The sequence below is a fragment of the Protomyctophum parallelum genome (genome assembly GCF_964188405.1).
Source record: "Protomyctophum parallelum genome assembly, chromosome: 23".
In the NCBI taxonomy this organism is placed as follows: domain Eukaryota; kingdom Metazoa; phylum Chordata; class Actinopteri; order Myctophiformes; family Myctophidae; genus Protomyctophum; species Protomyctophum parallelum.
In genome coordinates this window covers 19,613,640-19,633,898 of record NC_139715.1, presented here as the reverse complement: position 1 = coordinate 19,633,898, position 20,259 = coordinate 19,613,640, and the positions used below count along the sequence as shown (strand labels likewise).

The window sequence follows — 20,259 nt, the reverse complement described above, 5'->3', positions numbered from 1 at the left end:
GAATGGGGAAACAACAGAGAAGCGACAGACAAGTCGAGATTTTTGTTGTTTTCCATTACATGAATTTTCCACGTCTTTGTTATTGAGATTTTTTTTCCTGCTGTTGATTAAAGGAAATACACAACGCCAGCTATCACCACATGCGGCCTGGCGTCTAAATCACCACACACCCACCCACACACACACACACACACTCACCCACAGAATGTGAAATGAATCTGTGTTTCTGTCACAGGCACGCTAACACAGGGCTCTGCAGTGTGTGTCTTAAGGTGTCATGTTGGTTCAAGGTATTTTCTTTGTGCCCCAGGCCTGTGATGGGTAAATACTGCAGTGATTTCAGAACGTGAGCGTAGTCCGTGTGAGAAAGAAAGATGTTGACTTAATACACAGGTACAGGTATGGAAATTAGAGACAATTCTGAGATTTAAATCAAAGTAGTGGTAGAGATTAGGATTAGGACTGTGCATGCATTATTACAATGCACACACACACAGTACATACACACAAACTAGCGAAGACATACGGACACATTACGCATACAAATACACACACACACACACACACACACACACACACACACACACACACACACACACACACACACACACACACACACACACACACACACACACACACACACACACACACACACACACACACACACACACACACACACACACACATCTCACCTCACTCAGGTAGATGAAGAAGGAGCAGGTGGATCCATCCACGCCGTAGTTTCCATAGCAGGAGTCTGAGCGCCACATGTCCTTCATCCACTGAGGAAGAGGAGAGGAAGATTAAACTTCAAATCTCACGTGCACAGATGGCACAGTACTTGCCCGCCGGGCGGGCACGCACTGAAAGCAGCATGGTTCTGTAACTATAGAGCTACCATTTTGTTGTTTTCTGACATTCTTTTTGGTGTTTTCAACAAACAAATGAATGCCAAACAAAATAAAAAATGAATTGCGACTAAACTGAGTAGTCTGATTAACATAACACTTTTTTGCGCAGGAATCTTTCATAATAAAGGCGCTAGAGTGCCCAGCAGATGAGCCCGCCTTCCATTTCCCCCCAAAACCGGGAGGTATAATTGTCCATTACTACCTCGTGCTACCTCGTCTGAAGCATCAACAGGTTGAATGACGACAATTCACGGCCGTCTTTCAGGCTAGACTGCCTATGTTTAAAGTTAACTTTGAACAGCCAGTGCACCGACTGCTGAGTTGCATGTCATGAAAATCCACTTTAAAATGGTGTAATCGCTTGGGTTGAAAAATATTCCAAAGTGCCGAGCACAGCAACAGATCGGACGGGGCAGCCTCACGATGCTAGGCAGCTTTCCCATTGTAAACAATGGGGACTCAATTTCCCATAACCCTTAAAAAGGCCAAAACGTTGCTGGTTCTGTGAATAAACTATTTCACTGCATGTGAAGACAGTGTGCAGGAGTCCCTTCTTTTTCAAAACGTCAGGCACTTGGCTGTCCTTCTCTTATGCACCCGTCGCCTGTACTGTAGGTGTGCAAAAGCCTTGCTGTTTAAGCATGAATAGCAAAAACTGCCAATCTGTAAAGCCCTAACCACACCAGAGGGTCGCCACTCGCCATGCTCCTTGCAACAAACCACACCAATGAAACTCCTTGCAACGGCCATTGGGAATAGTGACTGCAAGGAGTTGCATGGCGACTCTTTGTGTGGTTAGGGCTTAAGATCAAAACAAGTTGCATCGAAATGCAGTGACCATTTACATCCATTATCTTTGCTATTTTTATATACAAATGTATACAAATATTTTGAAAATAGCCGATCTACAAGCTCACACTGCGTCGCATCGTAAAAATGGAAGCAATCGGGAGCAAAACAAATGTGATCGGGACATCCCTAGTTAAGGGGCTTCCCAAAAAAGTCTGGAGTCATTACAGTCCAGTAAGAAATCTCCCCTGCGGTATTCAATCGGAAAGAGAACGTACAGTGCATTGCCCATGCTGTATTGAGTGACGGCAGGCAGAGACAGATGAAAGGGAGGAAGGCTTAGATGCGAGAGCGAAAGCTATCACCGCACTGGTCTTCTGGCTCTGAAGTACAGAGAGTAGTCACGCCCCTGAGGGGAATAGTAGGAAGGGAGAAAGTGAAATCTAAATTCCAGCAGGGGTATGGGAAAGCCTCAGCTCACCAGTTTGTTGTGATCGGAAAAGTATCGCAGGAGGAGCGCCTCTAGGCGAACGGCCAAGGAATGTTGAATGAATTAAGTGCTATTTCAGGGGCTGAATGACAAAGCTACGTAAGAGCTCCATAAAATGAGGAGATGGATTCATCAGATGGACAGTAGGGTTAGTGACAGGATACGGTACAACCGTAGTAAGAAAACAAGAGCTAGGGGACTCCAGGAGCACTGTGGGGAAAGTTAACTCAAAGAGGGATACAAAATAAAAAGAGTGCAAATCTGTGGCATAACAGAGGAAATGGAATCCGTTGCCTAGAGATGGCTCTGTGGTCATACCACTAAAGTAAGAGGTGTTTCTAAACCAATATTTCCTAGGCCTAAAAGCGGATCACAAGATTTGACAGGGTTGTGGGCAGGTGAACCACTCTAAAAGTAAAACGCCCTGAGGTCGAGAAGTGGCCGAGGTTGCGTGCACACATACGCCTGGGTGACGGCAGACTGCTGGGCGAGTGTTGGCGCTTTGGCATGGGGGGGTCAGATCAACATATGGAATGAATTCTGTACTGGCCATATACAGTATGGAGCATGTCTTGAGTGTACAGGGTTTGATGAGGGCAGCTCAACATATGGAATGTAAGAACATACATATATCTCCATATGGAGATCTAAGGGTTTGAGGTCAGATGTAGAGTTGCTGGCCAGCTCCATATATGCAGATATGGAGATCTAAGGGTCTCCATCTATAATGATACACCCAATAGGAATGCCAGGGTGGTTAAGATTTGACAAGAGAACAAAACTAGCTTCTTAATATCTTAACAATGCAACTAACAGTAGAGGCCACGTTTAACCTACTGCTTTGTGCACAGGGCTGCCTTTCCATAGTGTTAGTTTGGTGAAACTTAGGTAACTGGCTGGGCGCTCCCAAACCACCATGCATATTCAGTTACGGCTAAGTGCAATTATGAGCCAAACACACACTGGTAGTGTTTATTAAATAACGAACAAAATAATGTTCCCATACACTGTCTACAGTACATGTTGGCTAACTAACTGGAAAGCATTACAGTATATGCCACCAAGCCTAGGCTTAAACATCCAGTTGGCATGGGTGGGAAAGTGGTGAACAAATCTAAAATAGGTTTAGAGAAACGAGGCTTTACATCCATAAGCCTACTTTCAAATGTTTTTTTTAATTGGCTGTGATTTTCGTTGGTCCTGCATTTAGCCTCCAGTGGATGTGGCCGTTTTGTTTTCTTACAGTATATAGACTTACAGCATGCCCTGAAGGACTTGTGACTTGACTTGATCACTCCAGGCATTGTGACACCAGTTAGGAACTAGTGGCACAGCAAAAAAAATTATTTGGTTTTCATGCTGCCGAGTTTATTTAATGGCCTTCAATTTTCCATTTTACTTGTGGAAGCCACATGTTCCACCTCTCTCTGCTGGGTGAACGTTTCCAGCAGCTGATGACAGCTGTCACAGTCAAGGTGCTTAATTATTAAACCTCCTGAAAATTAATGGCACCAAAAAGGGCTCGTGTGGCTTGCTTGTGTGTGTGTTTGTGTGTGCGCACGCACACACACACACACACACGTACAGTATGTTGTGTGTTTTGGTTACCGCCGCCATACTGCTGGACAGGCTGACAGACAGTATTGGTACAGGGTTGAGACGGGCCGAGCAGATGGTGTGTGTGTGTGTATGTGTGTGTGTTATCAGCTACAAAGAGATGCCCGGACACACACACATTGTGTGCGCGACTGCACAGCGTTTCATCTCCAGACGGACGCTGTACTCAATTGAAATTGACAGCGGGACTAATTCTTCTCTACTCTACGACCCTGCAGGTAATAAGACTACTGGATTTCTCTGGTTCTCTGTTGCTAATGATGGGAATGCAGACAGAGTCATGCCTGTGCTCTTTAATCAAACTCAGCACGACGCAACATGTAAATCACTGCTATGTAACATAGCCTCCAATCCAAACCCGGCATGTCTGCTCAGGTCGGTCAAGAGGAAACCTTCTGCCTTAAGGGATGTTTAATAACATTCAGGGAGACGGGGCACTCAATCACATGAAACCTAGCGTCCCGATTCAATGTAGAGAGGAAAAATAGAGCGGCCTAGTGATGACCTCTGTGGGACTGAGTTGCGCCTCAAAGTGCAGCTCAAGAACATATTTTAACCTGAACAATTTATTTAATCTGGAACCACATTCCCTCTGAATTCCAGGGTGTTTTCAGATTCATGGGGGTTCATACACTCTCTGTTGAAGTAACACTGGATTTTACCATGCCGTTTGGCATGAAACTGACAGTTTCAACTTTCATCATGCCAATCGCATGATTTCTGCACAGGAATATTGATTTTTCAATGACGATACTGAACTACCTTCAGTTGACATTATTGTCCGGGCACACTTTTGTCATTTGCACATTGCTGTTTGTCTGGTAAAAAGTGTCATTGTCATGTCATCGTCCTACATCTAGCAATAATGTTATTGCATTGCAGTACGTTTCACTTCACAACTTAACTACAACCAATTCCTGTACGCCCCTCAGTACCGATACCGGTATTATACTGAGTTCGAGTTATGAGTTCAGAATTCTGGCATCATCATGCATGCCTCGCCATCTGTCTCCTGTATGCTCTAATGGTGCAAACCATATCTGAAAGGTTAATGCAAGGAAAGGCTTCCAGTGAGGACTTCTCCTTCATTGTGCAGGGGGACAGAATAAAGATAATGAGTTTTCTGTTCCCCTGCCGGTCATTTTAATGAAAAACTCACACTGGGATTGGTTTTGTGTCGGTAAATCGCCATCATAAAAAAAAAAAAAGGGAAATTACAAACTGGAAAACCAATTACTGACCGACTGAGTGATTCAATATTAGAAAATGTCAATATTTGAGTGTGTGTGTGTGCGTGTATGCATGCATGTGTGTGCGGTAGTCACCTTGACCTTGGCCTCACAATGAGGGAATCCATCCAGAGATGGAAGCTCACACTTCTCCTGGGCACCATTTAGGAGGTCTAGAGAGAGAGAGAGAGAGATCCGGTTAAAACATTGGAATACCTCTCTGCAGTATCAACTGAAATCACAAATAATACTAAACATGGATGAGGTTGGGCTTCCTGGTGGCTCAGCTTGTTAGACAGATCATAGCAGAAAGAAACCTTGTATCTCAAAGTTTGACCTTTCTTGTGTCGTCATGTTCATGTCGCTATTTTGTACCATTGTCCTATGGCAGCATAAAACCGCAAAGTGTGTGAGCTTGTGCAGTAGATCGGCTATTTTAGTATGGGTAATTGTACAGAGACAGACATACAGTACAGACTACTGTACAGCCAGACAGACAGAAGGCAGAGGCTGTTGAGGGAGAACTAATAGACAGATTTAGAGGGAGATGAAAGTGAGATTAAGTGAGGGTTTGGAGGATGGGAGAGAGAGGGGGCGGAGGGTTAGAGAAAGAATAGGAACAAGGAGAATGAAACAGGAAGGAGGGCTGAGAGAGAGAGAGAATTCAATATTGGTCATGGTTGGCTGTGTATTTATTTCATCACTTGAGGTCAACATCTGATGTTGGATGCTGACACCCACACTAGCCTGTTCCTTAAAGCTCAAAATAAATCAATCACTCCTTCAGGAGAAGAGGTTGATGCACACATGCACGCCTCCCCCCACCCACACCCACACACACCCACTCTGATAGACGTGCACAGACTGTCAATTGAAACACTAACATATGGCAAAGAAATCTACCTACAATTATATTAGCCCAGCAGCTGTTTTGACATCTTAAAAGCTTTTTTTTGTCGATGTGTTTTTAATATTGCAAAAATGTGTTCCTCCTCTAAGCAAAATGTTTGGCATCAAAAGCATGACTTTCTCACATATGCACTGGGTGAACACAACAACTAAAAGTTAAAAACAGTTAATGAGAAGCAACTGTGTTAAGATAGATTTTTTTCTAAATGTGGACTGTTCACATTACGTTTGTTTTAGACATGGGAGCTGCCCCGGTGGTTTCTATGGCTTCCAGGGCTGAATAAGAGCTGGGGATCAGGTCAGCTAGATTTAAGCAAATCCGCCTATAGTGGGTGACACAATATCAGAACTCTTTGATCTATGACACATCTTTTGTTTTACTCTGTGACATGGATTATATTAAGAATGGGGGATAAAGAGACCACACACACACACACACACACACACACACACACACAAACAATGGAGGATCTTGGACATCTCATAACTAGAATGTCATAGAATCCTCACTGCAGTCACTGTTTATGAGAAAGGGACCTACCCTCGCAATCTGCCGGTGGCAAAAAATTGCCACGACAGTGTGATACGAGTCTGGCCAAAAAGCCAGGCTACAAGGGACCTGGCCCTGCTTGCATACTCTGTGTCGACTGTCGATTAAACACCTGAAATGCGTTGATGAGAGGTAGGGACTCAACCCCAGCTCGCTGCCTGGTAGATCTGTGTGATTGCCTTTAATGACTTTGGCATCCGACTTTCAAATTTCAAAGCCCTGCTGGTTGTAACAGCTGCAGGTCAACCACCTGCTGACAGTGAGCAGGAATTCTATTGTTTGATCAATCACCCGAGAAGAAAGGGGAGAAAAACAAGGCTGCAAATGCGGGCCACAGCATCTGCTTGAAGTTCATAGATTACTATGCCTTCTTTATATTTAGCAATCACCTATACACCGCAGACATAGCCTGAGCTAACGTGTTAGGTTTCTGGTCTAGAGGGGCGGGTCGCGGCTCAGATTTGCGCACGCCCTGATTGGATCTCATCGATCTGTCCGTCACCCGCGGCCCCTCCTCTCCCCCCTAGTGCAGCGCTACGTCACATCATTTGGAGCGACGCCCACCCGGAAGGGTTGACTCCCACTTTTAGACCAGAGCGGCCAATGCGTTCCTCCAGGCTTTCAATTTTTGCACCAACAAAAATGAAAGCCTGGTACCGAGGCTACCGAGGCAAAAAGTAGTATTTACACCCCACTGGCCAGGTTGGCTCTAGGTCTGCTCTGCTCCCTGTGCAGTCCTACATTGACTGCTGGCCTGGGCAGTGGCAGCACTGGCAGGTCCCCCTCTTAAAGGCTAGGCCCCTCCCATGGACCAAACCAACGCTGGGTTGATTCCACAATCTAACCAGTGAATTCTGAATGTCCAGAGACACCACAATTCATAACACACATTTTAAAGTGTCACATAGTACTATAAATTATCCTCATATATAATAATAATTAAGAGTACTCAATTTCCCACTATACACTACTAAACCAATGTTGGTATGTTCCCTACACAAACCCACGGTTGGTAGTTGCTCCCTACAATGGAGTCAACAATCAGTCATCATCAATCCACAATCACACAATATATAAAAAAATAACACAGGAAACTTAAATACAGTCAGTGGCAGGGTGAACTGCCACAAGGTGGGGTTTCAGACTACGCCAGAAGATTGGGAGTGAGTCATGCTTGTTGTGCTTTAAAGCCCAAATAGACAAAAATATGAATGGTTCCAGAAAATATTTAAATGTATTATTAATCCATTCATAGACTTTAGTCAATTCCTACTGTTTGCCAGTACCTTGTTCTTCTGCTATAAATATAGGTATGTATTGTATATATGTATAACATTTTATATGTATAACATTTTATATCTTGTGCCTGACACCAAAAATGTCAACTCTTAAAACCCCACCTGACCCAACGCCCCTTTTTAGAGAGAAAATGTTTTGAAAGCCCCCTCTTCTAATGCAAAAATGGTTCCCTAATGTTAAAAGCTTAGGCATAAACGTCTTCTTCTGAGTCATTATAATACTGACGCTAGATAAAACCAGGCTTGTTTCCATTCCATGCCAGCTTGGAAAATCAACAATGGTGGACATTGTAAACAAAGTGGAAATGCAAATTTGGAACTGAAGACTGAAGAACAGGAGGAATTATACAAAGTAGGGTGACATTGATGACATCACGATGAGGCCAAAATCAGTCGAGCTGTTCCTGAGAGCAATTTCCATTAAAGCACCCATATGATATGAAAGAGCCGCAAAAACACAAAATAAATTGAAAAAGTTGAATTTTATGTTATAGGTCCTTTAAAACATCGTGTTCTGAAACAGCCAGTGAGTGAAGCAAAACTGAAGTGAAGAAAATGTTTTGAAAGCCCCCTCTTCTAATGCAAAAATGGTTCCCTAATGTTAAAAGCTTAGGCATAAACATCTTCTTCTTTTTTTTTGTCTCAAACCCTAGACTGGATCTACATTCATGCATAATGAATGTAGATTAATGAATGTTGACGGACGGAGAATGGGCTAAGGAAGACTGGCAGGCGGCTTGGTGAAATGCTTGGGCATCAGCATTGTGTCGCCGCTGGCAGAGCGCCATGTCAGAACGCCACGGTGGACAGCGTGATATGAAATAACACGGAGAGATTATGAGGAGACCCCGCCAAGGCCCTATAATGTCCACACTGAACTCTCATTGGCTGTCACCTTGGCAGTTACCATGGGTAACTGTGATGATGGTGATGATGATGACCTTTCATGCTGTCTCTTTTAATTAAGTTTGGCTTTTGATTCCATAATGCGTCATCGCTAGGCTATGCCAGTGCATCTTGCGTGCAAAAAAACCCCCAATAGAATCTAGAAGCTGGAATGGTGGACAGACCAAAGACCATACTGTAGACCAGTAAACCAAACCTTTTACGCCGTGAACCAAAAGAGTAATTTGAAGTCTCCCCCGGGGCCCAAACGACTGAAAATAGCAGATCTACAAGCTCACAATGTGTCGTTCCGTGCCACGTTGCGAGCTTGTTGCGAGCAATCTGCACTACTGCTTAAACATACGTTTTCTGATTTATGGAATTTCTTACATTTTTCTCTATTTGCCATGAATTTACAGGGGGGAAAAAATCTTTGAATTCGTTTTGAATTCATGATTTATTTATTTTTTGCTTTTTGGGAGTTTTTTTTTATGTTTTGAAATAATAATAATTAAAAGCTAAATGTAGGAAACAAAAAATAAAAGGGACCCATAAAAATGTGTCCACCACAACCCATAAATGGGTCCCGACCCAGTTATTTGGGAAGCAGTGATATAGCAGAGAAGATTCATCTTAATGTGTCTGCTGCCTGGGGAGAGGGGGAGGAGAGAGCCAGAGAGAGGAGGTAGGAGGTCAGGTCTCAGCACTTCACAGACCAGTTCAGACTTCAGAATCAGAACACTTCTCTGGAGTGATGCCTGGAGATTAGTTCGCTTCCCTCCACTGCGGTCGGTCGGCGGATGGGCGTGAGCATTACATGGTCCTTGTTGGCCGAGTCATGAGAGCTCCAGAACAATGAGGAAACCTCAAGGGAGGAGAACGTCACCATTGGCCGAGCACAGGACCACAAAAAACATTTTTTAAACAAAACCTTTGTCATCGTACAGCAGACACCAGTGTGGTTTGCCACTCCTAGCCCCCACAGTGGCTGTCAGAGTTGAGGGAATCACAGGTATGTATCCGTGCATCAAGTTATCGTATTTTGCCAGTGCTGACGTGAATCAACCTGACCAATACTATCAACAGACGAACATTTACAAATAGCATTCCATTAACTGGACGTTTGTTGACTTGGACATTCATTATTAACAAAAAACTGTCAAATTCAGTTGCTTTCGAGGTAAGCTCAATCTTTTTTGATCCCTGGAGGGAAATCCAGGTGTCATAGCAGCAGCAGCAGCAGCAGGGGATGTGTAAAGTCTGACATTTCTATTAAAGCATCCCAATGCCAATATCTATAACAATTCCAATAACCTTTCAAATAAATGATTTCCTAATTTCGGCACAGTTTCCGCTATATTCCACCATAACGACTGTACATTCACCATGTAACTATGTAGATGTCCCGGGCCAGTGTGCAACGATCCAAGCTAAAGCATGAGGTAATCGGCCTGATCTATTTTGCTTTGCTTCCCGAGATCCCACAGCTCGCCCGCTTGGTTGTGAAATCCCCCCCCCCGACGACCAACCAACCAGCCAACCAACAAACAAACAAACAAAACCACAACATGGCCAATGCATTTGGGCTGTCATGGGACCATGATTACAGGAGCTCTTGGGGTCGGGGCTGGGTGAAGGGGAGGAGAGGTTGCACTCGTGCTGGTGAGTGAGGAGACCCAGGGTGCCCTGCTGAGCTCATGCCCCAGCATGCTCCAGGGAAGGGGTGGGCAACTTTGACGATGGAGAGGGCCACTATATTTCCACGCTCACTCCAGAGGGCCACATTGCATATTACTGTCGTAGCAAAGATAGCCGATCTGCAAGCTCAAAAGCAACACGTTTTGAGCTTGTAGATCAGCTATTTCTTGCTATATTTGAATTGAAATCTGAAACTGAAAAGTGATTTTTTTTAAAGGTTTTATGACATTCATTTTAATTTATTTTTGTTTTTCTTTTTTCTTTTAGGTTTTATGACCTCAATTACACCCAAAAATCATGAACTTTGAACATTCAGTGGATTTGCTGTGGTCTGAAGTTTTCTTTGGGGTTTGGAAGCCTTTTGAGCTACAATGAAAACAGGCAAAACAGTGAAAACAGTGACATCTGCTGGCAAATCCCATTGACATATATGGGATTTGCAGGATCTTACATCACAAACAGCAGGAAAATCAGAGCACCTGTTTGAGCCAGAAAACCCCAGATCACAGAAAATCTACTGAATGTTAAAAGTTCATGTTTTTTGGGTGCAATTGAGATTAGAAAACCTAAAAAAAATAAGAACAATTCCAAAACCTTTTTTTTAATGTCACAATCCCTTTAATTTAATTTCAAATGCCTTTAATTTTAGTTATGTTAACTTTATGAACTAAATACAAAATACATTGGCCATAAAAAGACAATAACATTGTAATACTAGTCATTAAGCTGCCAATATAGACTGTACGACTATACGTCCAGTGATATAAATAGATTTTCAATGTAATGAGTCCCGGGATGCAGGGATGGTCTTTTAGATGATTCCCGGGGACATTTTATGAGTCCCACTTCAACGACATTAGGAGTCATATTTTGCCATTTTTACAAATTGCAGCATTTAACTCCCATTTTATATGGTTATATTCATGTAGAAAACAGAAGAAGAAATGATTATTATAACTAAAGCTAGCAAAATAAACTAGAATAAAAAACAGTACAGTAGTGCATCCCGTGGATGCAGAGGTCGTTGTTTAATTGCGTCCCTTAACTATAAACTGCGTTTTGGGATGCAAAATGCACCCTATTTTAATCTCTTGAGTCTATAGACCAGGTCTGAATATAATACTATGTATGTACTATGAAAAGCCTGGTGATGAGAGTTGAACTTGAAATGTTAAGGATAAACCAGGGATCCGGGACAAAAAAGTTAAACAACATGACATTTCCGTGTCAATACATCTTCATCAGGTCATACCACGAAGAGGCTAACAATTACTTAACGATATATTTGAGGTCATGTTTGGAATTGTAACAGCTAAAAGCAATAATATATCAGTATTCTGATATTAACCTACAACCTACAAGGTGGGGGAACCCGGGCCACCAGTTGCCCATGCATGCATGCTCCAGGGTCCCATCAACTGCAGTGCCTGACTGTTTGTACTAAATTATCTCCCTCACACACTATCTGGAGCTGCTGGCATGTAGCCTACCCTCCAGTCTGACCTTTTGACTGTCCTTGGCCACGCCCTGACAGTGAAAAGAACAAAACAAAGTGGTGTACAGTATGCTAGAGTCTGGTGCAACACACAGCTCCTGGTGAGAGCAGGAGGGGCCCGGAGGAGGCAACCCACAGAGCCTAGTCCCTCCACATGATAAAGATAAAGAAAACTTTATTGTCCATTAAATTGACATAAATTGGCACACCGGCAGTCAGTTACAACAATAAAACATTACAAAAAAAGCCTAGTCCCCTAGTCCCTCCACATGCCAGAATTGTACCTCTCAGTCCTCTCAGTCCCAGCATAGTAGTTCCGGAGTGGTTCCAACGGATCGTGTGGCCCTGGTCTTTATCTAGTGGGTCTGATCGAGAGTAGCTACCCGGCTGACCTTGGGATACATCACTGAGGATACGTCCCAGCTGCATCCATGACCTTGGGATACATCACTGAGGATACGTCCCAGCTGCATCCATGACCTTGGGATACATCACTGAGGATACGTCCCAGCTGCATCCATGACCTTGGGATCCATCACTGAGGATACGTCCCAGTTGCATCCATGACCTTGGGATACATCACTGAGGATACGTCCCAGCTGCATCCATGCGATGTATTTTCTGTACATACTTTTGTTTACATATTGGCCTTCTAAGAGTTTATCAGTGAGGGTGCTAGTGTGCGACGATTGCCACCAGCATGGCCCAAACTAGGTAAAATCTGAAAAAAATACATCCGAGCTCGTCACAAACCGATGGATCAGCAAAAGTAAAGATCTTCTCTCGAACTTTCTGATCGGATTATTCTGTGTCATTCTCTTTGTTAAGTCCTCCACGAAGACAATAAGACATAAAACATGTCCCTTGCATAATGGACTTCTGGTATATTACTCTGATATGTTACTGTTGGTCATCCACATGCCTGACAAAAGGATAAATAATTAATTGCGCTAAAGGTCGTGGGTGCAATGATAAGAATGCTTATGGATCCAAAAGTGTGATTATAAGTGTCTATGTTCAAAACTGTGTGTGTGTGTGTGTGTGTGTGTGTGTGTGTGTGTGTGTGTGTGTGTGTGCGTGCATGCATGCATGCATACAGGACAGGGCTCTACGTTTGTCTTTCTCTGTTTTTCGACGACGTTGCTCGCTCCCTGTCCCTACGTCAGCATGTCAGTGTAGCATGTGACGTGTCAAACTAGGGGGTTTTCATGATTCTGAATACATTCCAAGCAATAGTTTTGCACAAAAAACTATCCTTGGGCTAAATGCGGCCATAGCCACTTGCCCAAATATGCCCATAAATGTGTCATTTGTGATGACGGCTATGGCTGTTTTCAGCCCAACGAGTGTTTTTTGCACAGCGGCACGGGAATGCACACATGTTTACGTGTGAGCGTGTGTGTCTCAGTGCCTTCTCCCATCCATCAACCAGAAAATCAGCCTGGCAGTCAGTCAGTCAGTGGGTCGGCCGGCCGGTCGGTCGGTCAGCTAGCCAGTCAGCTATAGGCAGTCTGTCATGCAGTCAGGTAGCCGGCGGTCACCCAGTCAATCAATGAGTGACTGAGTGCCAAACCCATCAGGCTTCTCTGCAGGCTTTAATCACCCAGCAACGAGAGGCTGCAGCCAAAGAGCGACGAGCTAAATTTAGCCTGGGCTCATAATGAAAACACAGAGGGTAGGAACCGATGTGAATGTCTTATCTCTCGCTCACCTCCACCCGGCAGAACCTCTGTGGGCGATAGGAAGGCTGGGAGCCAGCCTTACCATACATATGGCACAACCCACAGTCGCAGCACGATAGATCTTTTATTCTTTTTTATTTAATACCTGCCCTCGTCTCTCGCTCCTCTCCATTTCAGCATTTCACGCTGCACTGCAAACCCCTCCGTGTTATCTTAACTTCTGAGACTGTAAAAAGGGACCCGAATGAGAGTCCATTTGGGTCGACTTTTACAGTCTCAGTCAGAAGTCAACCACTTAGCCCTTTATAGTTTGTTGTATGACGAATGGTGAAAATAGATAATGCATATCTCACATTTTCATCTATAATGAAACCTGCAGGTTTTACAGTGTACAAAATACTTGAAGACACACTTAATGCACAAAACGGAACACACCCACGTGCATGCTATAGCGTGCACAGCCCCACACACCATTTTGTCAAGTGGCACATACTGGAGAGGAAACCATGACATCAACCCGTGTACTGTAGCAATGAGACAAAGTGATAGGCGGACTGCCAAACTACGGCTGGCAAACGGCGTGCAGACGGAGGGAGAGAGAGAGAGCGAGAGATAAAAATAGGCGGAGAGCTGAGAGAGGACAGAATAGGGGGGGGAAATGGAAGCCGAGACGTTGAGAAAAGATAGCCGTAGTGGAGGGATGGAATTAGACGGAGGGAGAGAATTTTAAATCAGAGGAAAGAAGAAGGAAGTGAAGGAGCGAGAAAACGAGAACATCTCGGACGGAGAAACACTGACAGTGTTGATTTTGTCGACTATAATACTCAGAGGCGTATCTACAGTAAGGCGAGCGCAGGCGTCCGCCTGTCCAATTCCATTTCTGGCCTGGCCAAAATACATACAATGAGAAAAAAAGAGGGGACAAAAACAAGACCTGAGAACTATTAGTGGACAGCTGATTGGCCGTTGCGGTAGAGCGCGACCTTGTAAGGTCATAGACTGGTAAATACGGGACATGAAAGTGTATTATGTAGGAAAAAAAACAAAGATGGCGGGTCAACATGAGCTTGGTTTATTTTAAAGTGTAAAAAAAAGAATACGAATGTATATATTGTATTGTATGTATTTTTGAATGTATTTAAGTCTGTTGTGAGTCTGGCGTAGAGGATTTCATCCTGTGCTGGAAATCTTTTAAATAAATTTCAATAAATAATACTATGACAAAAAATGTCCGTTGACTACCTTTTTTCACTGACGAAAACTAAATGGAATCTAAGCTATGATGACCCGTTGGCTCGTTGCTGAGTAAAAATACAGCGCTGGTATTTTCTTGGCCCTCTGTGTGCGTGTCTAAGGGTTCTTTATGGGTCAACAGTAAATAAAATTATCGCTTTTCAGGGGGGATTTTTTTTATTATTGCACCTACAGGCACCAGCTCAGTGGTATTGTGGTTAGAGTGTCCACAATGGGACTGGGAGGTCGCGGTTCCATCCCTCCTGGCCGGGTCATACCAAAGACTGTGAAAAATGGGACCCAGTGCCTCCCTGCTTGGCACTCAGCATCAAGGGTTGCATTGGGGGTAAGTCCCTGCGACATACTAGCGTCATGCTATATAAACAGGAGATAGGCTCCTGCCCTATATGGGCCTCACTACATCTACAGGCTCACAATACATGACACTTGCAACGTGTTGTGATATTGCGTGCTTGATGTGATTGTTATATAGTAGTTTTCAAGGAGCCTGGTAGCGCTGTCACCTCACAGCTAGAAGGTCCAGGGTTCGATTCCCGCTGTGGGCGTGTTCTATCAGTCATCAGTGCCCAGACCCTAGGTGGGGTTGGCGACTTTGCATGTTCTCCCCTAGGCACCGCCACAAGAAACATGCAGTAATCCTTGTCTCTATAAAGCCTCCCCCTGGCTGATGGAGGGGAAAGGAACTGGTTGGAATAACGTGTCCCTTCCACGCGCCAGGGAAACCCCGGCACATTTTTTATATTTTTCCAAAAATAGCAGATCTACGAGCTCATAGCGTGACACTGGTATAAAAATTACAACAGTATATCCTTTCCTCCTCTCCTCTCCTCTCCTGTGACACGCTATGAGCTTGTAGATCTGCTATCCTTGAATAGCCAACGAATAAAATAATGGTTCAAGTGGTCGGAAAATGCTTTCCTGGTTTTAATGGGTTAAGTTACAGTATGACCTCCTGCGACCTCATCTCCCTCTCCCCCCCTCTCCCTCTCCCCCTCCCCCTCTCTCTCTCTCTCTCTCTCTCTCGTCCGTCTCCATATCCAATCAAATGAAATCTTGCCTCAAAATCAGGAGCAATCTCTCAAGGCCCGCCGCGCTCACTTATTGGTATTAATTAGTTTGCGGCTGATGTGAGACTATAGTCTGACTAATGGATAATTCAAGGACTCCGTCCGCCATGGTTTCCATGTTCCGTCTGTAGTCTCTCTACCTATTCACCGGCTCTCTCTCTCTATTGCTCACCAGCCCAGCTCACTCTCCCCATGGTATCACAGATCACACCTTCACTAGCTCTTTCTTTATCTCCCTTTATTTCCATACCGGTCTCTCTCTCTCATACCTGCCAACACTCCTGCTATGTCTCTCTCTCATACCTGCCAACACTCCTGCTAAATGCAGGAGTGTTGACTCCCCTTTCTCGTGCTGTGCTTCTGAATTGCAATTCCACCTGAAAATAACAACCCAGACTCCATGATGAAAGTGAGCATGCACATGGGGTGTTATACATCCCATGTTTAAAGGTTTCATGACATTCATTTTCATTTATTTATAATTTTCGTTTTTCTTTTAGGTTCTATGACCAAACAACCTGAACATTGAACATTCAGTGGATTTTCTGTGTGTGCTCTGAAGCCTTTTGAGCTGCAATGAAAACAGGCAAAATCCCTCAACAGTGACATCTGCTGGCAAATTGTTATCTTCATATCTTTGAGGGGCGCTATTAGTGTAGATTTTCAACTTACACAAACATTAAATTCCCATTGACAATGAATGGAGAATTATGTCTGAGCAAATCGGTATTTATGTCTTACACAAACATTAAATTCCCATTGACAATGACAGCTTGTAGATCTGATATTTTCAGCAAGCAACCAAGTATAAAATGACTTGTGCCTATTACTTATACAGGATATTTGTCCACTAGTCCCTACCTAACATTGTATTCTAGTTTGTATTTGTTGACGAAATTGTCAATATATTTAGTCTCATAGTTTTAGTCATGATAGCTTAGTTTTCATTTAGTTTCATTTTGTGTCATAGTATTAGTCGACTGAATCAACACTGGTGTCAGTGTTGCCAACAAGCGCAGCAGAAGAGAACGTGAGCTGGATCTCTCCAAGTCATTTGAGAATAACATCTTATTTTGAGGCATCGTGATGGGCGCCATTATCAATAATTAGGCTGTCAACCGCTATGCATTTAAGGGGAAGTCAGGTTGATTTAATTAAAAGTGCAATATGGCAGTGGATCAAGCAAACCTTGGCATCAGAGGGTAATCAAAATAGTTTTCCAAAACTAAGTAATGTGTCGGGCGTGCCATACAGCTGCTCTGGTCAATAGCATGCAGAGTGAAGTCTTAGTTGGGCCAACAACACTCTCTCCTTTTTATCTATATGTGCCTGGTACTTAGGAACATGTGCACACGCATGCACGCTTTCAAAACGTCAGGCCAGGTTCCATCAGGAGTCCAAATGGATGTGTCCATTTGGTTCCATTTAGTACACTCTCAGAGTTAAATAAGCACTGACGATTTGTATTGATTGAGGGTACCAGAGATAAAACAAATTTGTATCAAAAGGCCTAATATAATGCACATCAACCTGGAGATCCTTGAAATGAAAAAGGTTTAGAGTCACTGAACTAAACTATACTGGCTGGAACACCAATCTACACCGCAAAATCTCTGTTGGTCTATTTGGTTCCATTTGTATCCATTTGCGTCAAAGAGCTGTAAGGGTCCATTTGGTCCGCTGGTGTGTTTGTGCCCGCCTGTGCGTGTGTGTTTGTGTGGCCAGCCACGTTTGAGCGAGTCTGTGTCACTGTACACCAAAGTTCAGGACTGCTCATCAATTAGCCAAGAGGAGAACATCCCTTTAACCCTCTGAATATTGACAGCTGAACTAGAGGAGAGGAGAGGATACCATTGTATTTTTTATTGAGGAGCGCTGGCCCCTCCTATGCCCAGTCTGTGTGAACACACACATTGGCTGATGATTGGTTGATCACACCATAGCGATTTTATTGGCTGAGCAAAGTACATATAGTGAAGACGGAAAAAGTGATTGGCGGGAATGCCAATTTGTGGTGATGTGATTGGCTGAGCGTGGAATGTGATGTATGATAATGTATGTATGTATTAGGGATGTGTAAATGTGTCCAAAATGAAAATCGATTTGTATAATTCAATATTAACGATTAATCGTTGTTTTTTTTGGGGGGGGGGGGGTTACTTTTTTTTTTTTTTTTTTTTTTTTTTTTATGAACCCTAGAATAATCTTCCCCCCAAGGGGTACCTAAGTCAAAAAAGTTTGGGAACCCCTGATGTAGTTGATTAACAATAATTGTAACTCTTGAGAGTTAATAAGGGTCCATTTGGTTACTAACTCCATCTTTTAAATGAGGACCACTGGTGGTCCCTGGACCACTGTTGATCCAATTGATCACCATAGCAACCCCAGCCTAGGCCTGATTAGGTAAATTCCCAACACCTGCTAAATCCTCCAAACCTGTATCTTGATTGGAATCAATCTCCACTCACACTCCTCTCAGTCATGCAGCTACACAGACACATCCCAGGCACACTTTGGTAGGCCTATAGCCCTGTCCTGTTTGGATGACAATATTGCCTTTCCAACAGATTTTCACTTTAAAAAAAAACAGAAAAAAAAAGAAAAAAAAACGATTTATCGATTATTAATTTTCATAATCGATTTCGGGTCCTATCAACGATAATCGATTAATCGGACCCATCCCTAGTATGTATGATGATAAGAGCGCCCCTCACTTCACACAAGTGTGATGTTTCAGTTCATTGTCTTATATAGGGCACAGGACAGAGAAGCACATGGGAGACAATGGCACAAAGGGAGGAATAAAATACATAACATAAAAATAAAACCCTGAATCTCATTTGTGAAAGAAAATGTCTCCGTCCGAGGACAGAGGAGAAGAGACCATCAACCTTTTCGATTAACCCCGTCGGCCCTCCCACTGATTGACTGAGAATCTCTCTGGTGCGTCTGCGCCGGCCCCCTCCCCAAAGCCATCAAACCGGTGACATCTTATTTATTACTTAGCCAGTCTGCAGCCCCTCGTGATGCGACGCATTGTGAGCTTGTAGATCTGCTATTTTCAAATGGCCAAAAACTATAGGGTTTAAGTGGTTAATGTATGTTTATGGTTACATTGTTTATATGATCAATATAAGTAAATGAATATATGATAACCCTTCCACAGGAGCTTTTTAATATCATTCATCATCACATTTTGTAATTTTCACCTAGGCCTACAGGAGGCCTATACAGTACGTGATAGGTGAATGGGTAAAAATGTAATGAATAGTTATCACCATGAAACTTCCCCAGTTGATTACTTACACGAAGACAATGATTTATTGTATTACACATTTTCTGAAATTGTACAGGAAAATATGAAAAAGCTACGACTGTAGGGTTTACGATCATATATTAATTTACTTATATTAACAATTGAATATAGGTATGGTTCCAATTTTGGAGGTCTAGCTCATGGACTAAAAACTGCTTCTGAACTGAACCGGTTCCCAACCGGTGGGAAAGGGGTCCTGGCGTAAGCTCAACCTTGCACTTTCCTGATCCTCCATCTTCCCGTTTTCTGTCTCCTCTTCCACTGATAATAACCACTATAGGACACCTGGATGTAATCAAGAAGATCCCTCTGGGGAGTTTTTAAAACGATGGGCTCTCTGCCTGCTCCTGGGCGATAACAGTCTGAAGTACCAGGCCAGAATAGGTGAAGAAGCATTGAGGCGTCCTTGTGATTATTCTTTATTTTTTGGGGGGCTGTATAGAGAGAGAGAGAGAACAGCCCAGAGTGCAGGGGGATTGCAGTGTGGGCAGCCCCCAAAAAATAATAAAATCCAACCCCCTTGTGATTAGCTCGCTTCGCTGCAGAGCCATGACTAATGTTCCACTGTTTATCAGAGCAAATGGCAGAAACTGCATGGCTGCTGGTGACTGTGTGACTATCTCTCTAACGTCTACGGTGGCGCGAACAGAGCGTTAACAGCTGTTTTTGGTGGTGATGGGGGGGGGGGGGGGGGGATTCCACTGCAAGCGATAATTACACGACTCGTCTCAGTCTGTCACATGCCCAAATGATTCTCTTCCTATAAGGAAACCCAAGGAGCGATACAGCGGTGCTGCATTGTATCGGTCCTTTTACCAAACCATAGCCATGGACATATCCACTTGGTATTTGTGTGAACGCACGTTAAGGAAAAGCAAATAGTCGACTAGTAAAACCACTAGTCGACCTCGTTGGTACTAGTTGAATAGTTGATAAGAAAAGAATATATAAATATATATTTATAATGTTGTATTATTCATATTATTATTATTGTAGTTGTTGTACTCGTTCTCACTGCACGTTTTTCTATCTGTTGTCATGGCAACCTAGCTGCTGCTACGCAAAACTC

The 20,259-nt window shown here is 43.5% G+C and overlaps 1 protein-coding gene across 3 annotated transcripts in view; it reads right to left on the bottom strand.

Moving 5' to 3' along the window:
* Positions 1-20,259, bottom strand: part of LOC310854270 (alpha-1,6-mannosylglycoprotein 6-beta-N-acetylglucosaminyltransferase A-like) — a 132,346-nt gene that overhangs the window by 64,612 nt on the left and 47,475 nt on the right. For all 3 annotated transcript variants that reach the window (XR_014568890.1, XM_083758862.1, XM_083758863.1), the window contains exons 4-5: positions 5,133-5,209; positions 693-782 (exon numbers count right to left, since the gene is read on the bottom strand). Coding sequence is in view for 2 of the 3 variants with exons in the window: in XM_083758862.1 (XP_083614988.1) it covers positions 693-782; positions 5,133-5,209 (167 nt within the window). In the remaining variant the exon portion in view is untranslated. The remainder of the gene's footprint in view (positions 1-692; positions 783-5,132; positions 5,210-20,259) is intronic.